Source organism: Chironomus tepperi, unplaced genomic scaffold, assembly GCF_022539635.2.
Source record: "Chironomus tepperi strain 1889 unplaced genomic scaffold, CSIRO-AGI_Ctep_v1 contig_293, whole genome shotgun sequence".
NCBI lineage: Eukaryota > Metazoa > Arthropoda > Insecta > Diptera > Chironomidae > Chironomus > Chironomus tepperi.
In genome coordinates, this window is record NW_027226415.1 from 116,301 (window position 1) to 126,690 (window position 10,390).

General features: G+C 34.3%; 1 protein-coding gene across 1 annotated transcript; it reads left to right on the forward strand.

The window, feature by feature from the left end:
* Nucleotides 1–9,394: 9,394 nt before the first annotated feature.
* On the forward strand, nt 9,395–10,238 carry LOC139092103 (uncharacterized). Its single transcript, XM_070642389.1, has 3 exons — nt 9,395–9,498; nt 9,565–9,693; nt 9,808–10,238. Exons 1-3 carry the CDS (start codon nt 9,438–9,440, stop codon nt 10,236–10,238), a joined length of 621 nt encoding a protein of 206 aa, XP_070498490.1. The 5' UTR covers nt 9,395–9,437.
* Nucleotides 10,239–10,390: the final 152 nt, after the last annotated feature.

Sequence of the window (10,390 nt, forward strand, 5' to 3'; positions counted from 1 at the left end):
GTAAACTTATCAGAATTCAAAGAAGATTAAACCAGTCCTAATGAAAGTGATGATAACTGGTTCCTATTGATCAACTGTGAATCATAGGACGATAATAAGTCGGTTGAACACGTTTCTGCTCCTGGCTAAAATTGCTGCTTCTGCCAATTTATCGTGTTGTTACACTGCCTTCTTCTCTACATTTGTACATCAACTAATTTTCCTTCTTCCAACAATCCGCTTGCCTTTTACGTTCTGTTATGTCCTGTCATTGCATACAACTCATTTTCACTATGTTTGGATAGTAGATTCCACATACCTTTCGTAAGCAGCTATTAACGAAAATTAGAATGTACTTGAATATACTTCATCACCATTCACTGCATCTGAATTACCAAAAAATTTCAATCAAATTATACATTTAAAAATACTTTATAAAAAAAAACTTTTTAAAAAAACCTCGTTTTTCGCGTAGACTAAAAAATAAAAAATAAAATACTTTATAAAAAAATCTTTTAAAAAAACCTCGTTTTATAAGTGGACTAAAAAGGAGAAAATAAATTTTATTTTGTGCTGTAGAGAAATTCTTTTGAAAGTTGAGACCACACATGAATTAAAAACATGCACCTTGACCATATCGTATAGTTCTACAACAAAAAACGAGGGCGCGAAGCTTTGATAAAGTTTGGATCAAGTTCTGATACCAGGCGCCCTCGTTTTTTGTTGTAGAATTATACGATATGCTCAAGGTGCATGTTTGTAATTCATGTGTGGTCTCAACTTTCAAAAGAATTTCTCTACAGCACAAAATAAAATTTATTTTCTCTTTTTTAGTCCACTCATAAAACGAGGTTTTTTTAAAAAGTTTTTTTTTTATAAAGTATTTTATTTTTTAGTTTTTAGTCTACGCGAAAAACGAGGTTTTTTTTAAAAAGTTTTTTTTTATAAAGTATTTTATTTTTTAGTTTTTAGTCTACGCGAAAAACGAGGTTTTTTTTTAAAAAGTTTTTTTTTATAAAGTATTTATTTTCAACTTTTTAGTCCAAATATCGATCTGTTTGTTTTTTGTTTTTCATTTAGTCGTTCAGTTGTTTTTCATATCATTCATTTTATACTAAATCATTATAAGATTATCTGATGAATCGTAGTTTTGTGTTGGGTTTTGAAAATTTTCACGCCTTCACTCGCTTCGCTCCGTTCAGGTCGTAAAAATTTGTGAGCTCCGCTCAACCAAGTCCGAACTTCGTTCGAACTGTTTTAGTTCGAGCTTCGCTCGAACTTTTTCTTACTAAATCATTGTAAGATTATCTAATGAATCGTAGTTTTGTGTTAAGTTTTGAAAATTTTCACGCCTTCACTCGCTTCGCTCCGTTCAGGTCGTAAAAATTTGTGAGCTCCGCTCAACCAAGTCCGAACTTCGTTCGAACTATTTTAGTTCGAGCTTCGCTCGAACTTTTTCTTACTAAATCATTGTAAGATTATCTAATGAATCGTAGTTTTGTGTTAAGTTTTGAAAATTTTCACGCCTTCACTCGCTTCGCTCCGTTCAGGTCGTAAAAATTTGTGAGCTCCGCTCAACCAAGTCCGAACTTCGTTCGAACTGTTTTAGTTCGAGCTTCGCTCGAACTTTTTCTTACTAAATCATTGTAAGATTATCTAATGAATCGTAGTTTTGTGTTAAGTTTTGAAAATTTTCACGCCTTCACTCGCTTCGCTCCGTTCAGGTCGTAAAAATTTGTGAGCTCCGCTCAACCAAGTCCGAACTTCGTTCGAACTGTTTTAGTTCGAGCTTCGCTCGAACTTTTTCTTACTAAATCATTGTAAGATTATCTAATGAATCGTAGTTTTGTGTTAAGTTTTGAAAATTTTCACGCCTTCACTCGCTTCGCTCCGTTCAGGTCGTAAAAATTTGTGAGCTCCGCTCAACCAAGTCCGAACTTCGTTCGAACTGTTTTAGTTCGAGCTTCGCTCGAACTTTTTCTTACTAAATCATTGTAAGATTATCTAATGAATCGTAGTTTTGTGTTAAGTTTTGAAAATTTTCACGCCTTCACTCGCTTCGCTCCGTTCAGGTCGTAAAAATTTGTGAGCTCCGCTCAACCAAGTCCGAACTTCGTTCGAACTGTTTTAGTTCGAGCTTCGCTCGAACTTTTTCTTACTAAATCATTGTAAGATTATCTAATGAATCGTAGTTTTGTGTTAAGTTTTGAAAATTTTCACGCCTTCACTCGCTTCGCTCCGTTCAGGTCGTAAAAATTTGTGAGCTCCGCTCAACCAAGTCCGAACTTCGTTCGAACTATTTTAGTTCGAGCTTCGCTCGAACTTTTTTTTACCAACGTCGATAAATGCGGGGTTTTCTTACGTCCGACTGTTATTAGATCACAGTAGTGCCGGACTCCACTTCGCTTCGCTTCGTTCGTCCGACTGTTATTAGATTACAGTAGTGTCGGACTCCACTTCGCTTCGCTTCGTTCGTCCGACTGGTATTAGATTACAGTAGTGTCGGACTCCACTTCGCTTCGCTTCGTTCGTCCGACTGTTATTAGATTACAGTAGTGTCGGACTCCACTTCGCTTCGCTTCGTTCGTCCGTGTTTAGATCACGCTGATAGTTTTGAAATGGATTTCTGTAAGTCTGAAATTTTTTTTGTTCAATTAGTACCAGTAAAAGTAAATTTTCCAAATAAAAACCAATTAATTAAGTTTATTAAGCTGGAAAGAGAGCAAATATAAATTAAACTACATCATTATTATTATTATTATACTTATATTTATTCAAATTTTTTACATGTTTAAAGGAAAAAGCCGTCTGAAAAGTACTTAAACTGTTTCAAACGGCATAAAAAACCTTTATTTTATAATTCAGTGTATATTAAAATTTAATATTTTTGTTCATTCAATCTGCAATTGAATAAATTTTGGACTGTGATCGTATCTCCACATTTGAAAGTCGGCATGCTCGTCCATTAAACGTCATCATCTGGAGGCTGATATTGACGCATTCTTTCCATTTCAGCCAAGGCTTTTTCATTGCATGTACTTTTTGGGTCGGTTAATTTAGCACAGTCCAGTTCTTCAATTCGCAATCCTTCTAGAGTCCGTACTCTGCTTAATGCTACATATGCTTGACCTGGAGCAAAGAGTTTATATCCTAGATAAACAACCGCAAAATCGCATGTACTACCTTGCATTTTATGAACTGTACATGCCCAACAAAGTATTAATGGCAACATTCGTCGCTCAACTGTACCTTGATTATAGTTAGCTGGGAATTGAATAGATCGAGGTTCAATCAAATGAATTCCCTCGCGTCCAAAATCAATACGAAGAGTAGGTAAATCAGTCTCATATAATTGGTCTCTTCGGAAATGGGGCCAAATAATTTCCGTTATATTACCAATAATGCCATTAACGAGACCCTTTTCAAAATCTATATTAGATCGAAGCATGACTCTAGCGCCAACAAATATTTCTAGTTCTCTTGGATAACCTCCAGTGCAATTTATATCTTTTGGTACTGCAGTATCCATGTTTATGTTGGCGTTAATTCTTGCATCAACAATTTGATCTTGAGCTCGAATTTTAAACATTCTTTCTCCTTGTGCTCGATAGTAATCAAGAACAGATTGATTGAATGCTGCAACTAACTTTACTGTTGGGTAAACACGAATAGCTTTATTTATTGCAAATTCACCAGTTGCATCTTTTAACATCTTAGTCTTGAGCAGATCAATATGTTGAGCATTAATTTTTCCAACTCGTAAAGCATTAAGGAGATCAGCAAAAGTTGTATCTCCTTGCTGGCGCATATTCTCTGTTAATTCAACTAGAGAAAAGAGTCTCCATAAGTTTGGGGCAGGATAGTGTTCTCTAGGTTGTTCGAAAACCGGTTTTCCATTACACGGAGGCAATTGCATTAAGTCTCCAAATAGAATTACATTAAGACCACCAAATGGTAAATCTTCTCTACTCTTCAACTGTCTTAAACGTGAATCGATATTACATAATGTTTGGTATGAAACCATGCTAATTTCATCAATGAAAACAAATTCTATTTCTTTCCATTGTTGACGCATGACTCTCAAGTAATTACCTGACAAAGATGCAATATTTGTTGAAACATATCCATTCTTTTCAATGGGCAATTTCAGTAAACTGTGTAATGTAACACCATTTACTAATTTTGCAGCAATGCCAGTTGGTGCAGCTACTTTAACTGCTTTTCTTCCAAAGCATCTACTTACTTGATTAGTCAATGTGTTGAATGTGTAAGTTTTGCCTACACCAGCACCTCCGGTAACAAACAATCGTAAACGTCTAGTACTACCTTGAAGTTGTTCGTGAATGTTGCTCGTTACTAAATTGAAAAGCTGTCTCTGCTTTAAATTCATAGCTGAACATGCAGCAGTGAACTGCTCGTCAGTCATGCCTGGATCTAAAATTTCCTGATGCAGTGATGCCTCAAAAAATTCTTCAGGTTCTTCGAGAATGTTAAAAGCTCGAGCCTGATTGAACGCATTTTCAAGCTGTCGATCACGTTCACGGAACGTTTCCATGTGTGTGTTTTTTTCTTTTAATTGAGCTTCTCTTGCAAGAAACGCTTCTCGAGGACTGTTATACTCATCAATAAGCTCATTCTCATTTCGATATGGGACGTATTGCAAAAGTAGACTGTAAAAGTAATTGTCCGGATCATTGTGCATGATAAAGAAAGGTACTCGCACAACTGCTGGGACTTTTCTTACAACCATTTTCTTACCATCGGTAAGTGTAATTAATTTTCTTCTTTGTCTTGGTTGTTCAGAATCCAAATCATCCTCAACTTCTGCATCTATACTCTCCTCAGTGTTGTCATTGCGTGTGCCATAATGTGGCTCAAACAACATAGCGAATTCAAGCAAACACATTTCATTAAAATTGTAATCATTATGTTCTCGCGGCCGCTTTTCATATCGTTCGAATATAGATGCACAAACACCTGCAGCTTGATTTCCCTCAAATCTGAGAACATGATAACGTTGTTCACGTTTACGAGCATTGAGGAAAACACAATTTCGAGTACTTCCGCGTAAAGGTAAATGACACAATCTATAAGCACATTCGCTTGCAGAAATGTGTCTTTCTTTTAATATTCGCATGCATACTTTAAATAGTTTTCGAGAAACATTAGTTTCTTCTCTACGAATCTCTCTAATAGCCTGTGCTATACTTGGATTCACATTTGTTGGCTCAGATTTAGAAATATATTTTGCTATGTAATGGGCAATAGCTTCATTCGATCCACAAGGTTGAATGTCCATATTGCCATTCCATAGCTTCAGGATAGGCAGTGAATAATTATTCACGTATCTATCGTGGATTCCTCTTTTAAGAGTACAAATTCGTCCACCATTTCGAATAAATTCGTCAGAAGCCTGAGGAACCATTCGAGTAGTCGTTGATACTTGACGAGGAAAGCCAAATCGACAATTAGTCGCATTTCGCTTATGACAAGTATGAGTGTGACGATGCATTTGGTTTTTTTTCACCAAATTATAAACTTCAGGGTTTTCATCTTCAGAAGGAAGATGACAAGATACCACATCGTCAATTAATTTAATGCCGTCATCAGTTTCAAATGAGGGTACATTCTCAATCCATACAACCATATGAACGTGAGGACTACCTCTATTTTGAAACTCAATTCGCCACCAGTAATCCTTGACTTTGCCACCAAGAGCTTCATTATTGTTCTTAATGTACTTTATGAAAGCATTTACTCTTCTCATAAAGTGACGACTAAGAACTACTGGATAAAGTTCAATTAATCTTTGAGCTTCATCTAAACTTATACTACTTGGATCTACATCTGGTTGATTATCAGCAATAAGCAAAGCTTTTCGCATATCAAGCCAATTCAAATCATTACAACTTAGTGTAATGAACCAAGTTGGTGGGCCAAGACAACGAATTTGAGCAACTAATTCGTTATTTGCAGTTTTCCAATAAGCTGCAGAGCCTCTTAAATTTTTCAAGTAGAGATGAACGTCTTCGACAATTCCTTCTCGTCCTTGAACTTTTTTGCAGCAAGCTGCAATAGTAGATTGAATTCTACTATATTCAAAATGTGACAGAGCATAGAATAGATATTCTTTTGTTTGGTATCGAGTATCTAATCCCTCTACTCTCGATTGAAAGTAATCTAATGGAGTGATTCGAACTGGTCGGTTCTCATTCAATCCATTCTTGCCATAAGGAAATAGGTGATACCAAGCAAATTCTTCTGCCTTCTTTTCGTGATTAATATTTACAATGTTATCTTTCGTTTTACGAACGATTTCATTGATATTTTCACTCTCAATTAGTTCATCTTCAACATCAGGTTGAACTGCGTCAATCGGACCCATAAGAGATGTCTGAACATGCATATGCTGAGACATAACCTCTTGATTTGGATCATGTTCGAGAGCTGTAGAAACTTGTTCTGGAGCATGTTGTCGTAAATAGTCTTCCATATTCATTATATTACCTTTTACAATAACATCAATATAGTGAATGCAAAATTGTGCATTTTTAGGTTTAAGAGTGCGTCGAACGACACGATGAAATTCTTCGATCGTGTCACACTCAATCACACATGCAACTCCAGTATTATCATTTAATTGTACGCCTCTAGGATTGCAAGAATGAGAATCAGTAAAGTAATATTTCTCATCATACTTCAATAGACCAAGTGACATATCTTGAGCAACTATGATTCCCGCTTTGTGAGTCGAAAACAGTTCATTAATTGCATCAAGTAATTTCTTTATTTCTATACCGTCATTCATTTTGTCGTCTAAATTTCCATAACATAACGAATTATCATCATAGTCAATGGAAAAAGCTTCATCAAACATGAGGAAATCAGTTTTAATGACATCAAGATTTTTTATTTCAAGATATCCTGAATTAGGTATTACAAATGCTCCAGGAAACCCTTGATTCGTTTTAAAACGAATTTCTTCATAAATATGATCTCCTGCAATCATATTTTCATCCAATATGTCTTTTTTCCATTCACTCGGATGAAGAATTGCTGCTCTAACAATATTTGCAAGTGCCATTGCAAAACATTGGCTACCTGCGTATTCAGAAAATACTATAGAATTTCCCTGGTTCCAAGAAGCGCGTACAATTCTGGATTTATTGGATTTGTTAAGAGGCTTGTAGTTGCTTCGTGAAATGTTATTCATTTCATTACTCTCTTCTTGTGGTTCCATTGCTGGAACAACTCGTACAATGTCGTTTTGATCAAGTCTTACAGAATCATTGATCGTAACGTCTTTGTAAAGAGGATTATTTGCAATGAGCCACCGTAAAGCAGTGAAAACGCGATCACGGTTTATTGTGTAATCTCTTGAAACATTTAAGTTCTCAAGAGTCTCAGTTACTACTACAACACTAAGATCATCACTAGCTCTTGGTAACATATCAGGTAGTTTTTCACTAACCTGGAAAATGTCAAGAGCAAACAATGTAGCTTGGCCTTTGAAAGACCATTGGCCAAAGCGTCCGTCAAGTTTAATAACTTTGACGAATGGAACAACACGAAGTAGTAGTCTTCTTTCAACCTCTGTTAAAGCATGAATTTCGTCTGGAATATCACCTGGATACAAGTTATTCCAGTAGGCTTTAGGAGGAGCATTAGTTTTACGACCATTTTTAAGATGCGTATTACATCTATGGCAAACCTCCAAGATTCCTTTATCTAAGAGTTCTTGAGGTAAGTATGGTTTAGGAGTATGCAGTCGATAAATTACTACTTGATTTGGATAACACCGCTTCAAGCAGATATCGCAAATTCTATCGCAGAATGTGTTAATAACGCGATCGAATTCTTCTGCATCACTTGAACGTTGAGCATATGCGTAGCGAGCTCGATATAATCGAGTGCTACGCTCTTGTTCAGTTTCATTAGCTATAATTCTGGCATGTCTTTGACTGTCAGCATCAAGACGAGTCGCTCGATGTTCTTGTGATTCAATTAGTCGTGCTTGATAATGTCGAAAATTATCAAGTTCAAGACGAGCCGCTCGAACTTCTTGCGATTCAATCAGTCTTGATTGAGTATGACGTTCTTGGTCAAGTTCAAGACGAGCCGCTCGATGTTCTTGCGTTTCAATCAGTCTTGCTTGATAATGTCGAAAATTATCAAGTTCAAGACGAGCCGCTCGAACTTCTTGTGATTCAATCAGTCTTGATTGAGCATGACGTTCTTGGTCAAGTTCAAGACGAGCCGCTCGATGTTCTTGCGTTTCAATCAGTCTTGCTTGATAATGTCGAAAATTATCAAGTTCAAGACGAGCCGCTCGAACTCCTTGCGTTTCAATCAGTCTTGATTGAGCATGACGTTCTTTATCTAAATTAAGTCTAGAAATACGCTGAAGATCACTTTCATTTTTGGCTAGTTTTCTACGTTTTGTCAACCTCAAACGTTTACTTTCTTCAGACTCAAGTGAACGCTTTAGTTCGTATTTTTCTTTAGCTTTTTGTAAACGACGTTTTTTCTGTGTAGAAGTTTCTTGCATTATGAAATTAATGTAAAAATATGAAATTAATGTAAAATAAAGACTTACCTCTTTAAGATGAATCAAAAGGCTTCTTTCACTTACTTTTCTTTATCACAGAACACTATCAATGGTTTTCACTTATTTGGTCTTTTTTTTGCTTACGTCCTTCTAATATTCGTACCCTTATTAACTAATAATTATTAAATATTTATGATCATAAATTGATTATTCACTTAATAAAATTTTCAAGAATTTTGTATTCCAAATTTATAAATTCACTTTTCTTCTCACACGAATTATTTATTTAGTATTTTATCAATAGTATTTTTAATTTTCGACCAATTAAACTCACTTTATACACGATGTTTTTAAATTTCACTAAATTTAATTTATATTTTAAATGTCGCTAATTTGTTTACTAAATTTTTTGTTTACATTTTTTTCAAAAACCAAATTTCCGTTGAAAAATATCCCTGAAAAAATTACTAATGATTAAATCAATTGGTTTAAATATTAAATCCGCCATCTTAAACGGATTGAGAATTCGTTTTAGCACGTTTTAGCATCAAAGAATTCGTATTAACACTTGTATTTGAAATTTTAGAAACCGTTTAAAATTATCGCAAAGAAATATTTTTTTATTGATATTAAAACAAAAATTTTAATTTTTACTATTAATTAGTTGATAACTTGGATAAATTATACCAATATACATGATTTTTTTAGTAAATATCAATTGATATTAACAATAAAAATTTTGTATTTTAGCCGTTAATTTATTATTCAAATTTGGAGTGCTAAAACCGTACAAATTTTTGCAAAACCGTATAAAATTAACAGTCAGTTTCTTCAACAAAAGGTAAGTGTGCTTTTAAGTAAAAATAAGTTTTAAACTAACTTTTATTACCAATTGTAGATCAGAAACAACATGATAAACCCTTTCGATCAAGTAGAAGCAGTGGGAGCTGCCGTTGCTGCATTTTATCATTGTAAATATATTTTTTCTAAACTTTTATATTATTTTGTTATTTTTGTTATTTTTTTCATTCTATTAGCCCAGCAAAGATTAAATCAGCAACCAGCAACACCAGCAACACCTGAAAATAAACAACAACAACCGCCAGCAACGACTAATCAATCAAATAAACAACAACCGCCATCAAAGACTAATCGATCAAGAAAAGGTGAGTTATCAAAGTTAATAGAATTAAATTTACTAAAATATTTTTTTGTTTCTTGAATTTTTTTTCAAGACTTAATTGGATTATTAATCTATTAATTCCTTTTTAATTTTTTAGGTCGAAACAATCAAAATAAACGAAAAAAAATCTATAAGAAAAATAAAAAACAACAACGAAAATCTCACGAAGAAGAAGAAGGCCCGTACAGTTTGAAAAGAGCAGAACAAATGGGAACCGAAATCGAGGAATTAAAAGACAAAATTGAAAGACTTGAAGCCCATCGATTGATTCTTGTAAATCGATACAAGAAAACCCCGACAGAAAAATCATTGCCGATTGTATCAACCTCGATTGATCCACCACAATCAATTATAGTTGATGCACCAATTGGAGATGCATCAAATTTAATTGATCCCATAACTGATGATGCATCAAATGCAATTGATAAGCCAACTAATGATGTACCAGCCACAATTGATCCACCAACTGATGAAGCACCAGTTTCAACACCAACAGTTGAAACTTCAGCTGATGCTTTGACATCATAATAATAATAGTATTATACTCTTTTGTTTGTAGTCATTTATTTTTTTTTTTTTTTTTATTTTAAATAAAATATTTTATATTAGACTACAGTCATTCTGGCTTTAAATTTTCTTTATTTATTTAAGTAAACTATGAAATTTACCAGCATATTTTA

Bases quoted from the DNA above. Each gene is read 5' to 3' on its own strand.
- LOC139092103 (XM_070642389.1), top strand. From the start codon at position 9,438: ATGATAAACCCTTTCGATCAAGTAGAAGCAGTGGGAGCTGCCGTTGCT. The intron at 9,499-9,564 runs GTAAATATATTT...TCATTCTATTAG, and splicing joins CGTTGCTGCATTTTATCATT to CCCAGCAAAGATTAAATCAG. The intron at 9,694-9,807 runs GTGAGTTATCAA...TTAATTTTTTAG, and splicing joins GACTAATCGATCAAGAAAAG to GTCGAAACAATCAAAATAAA.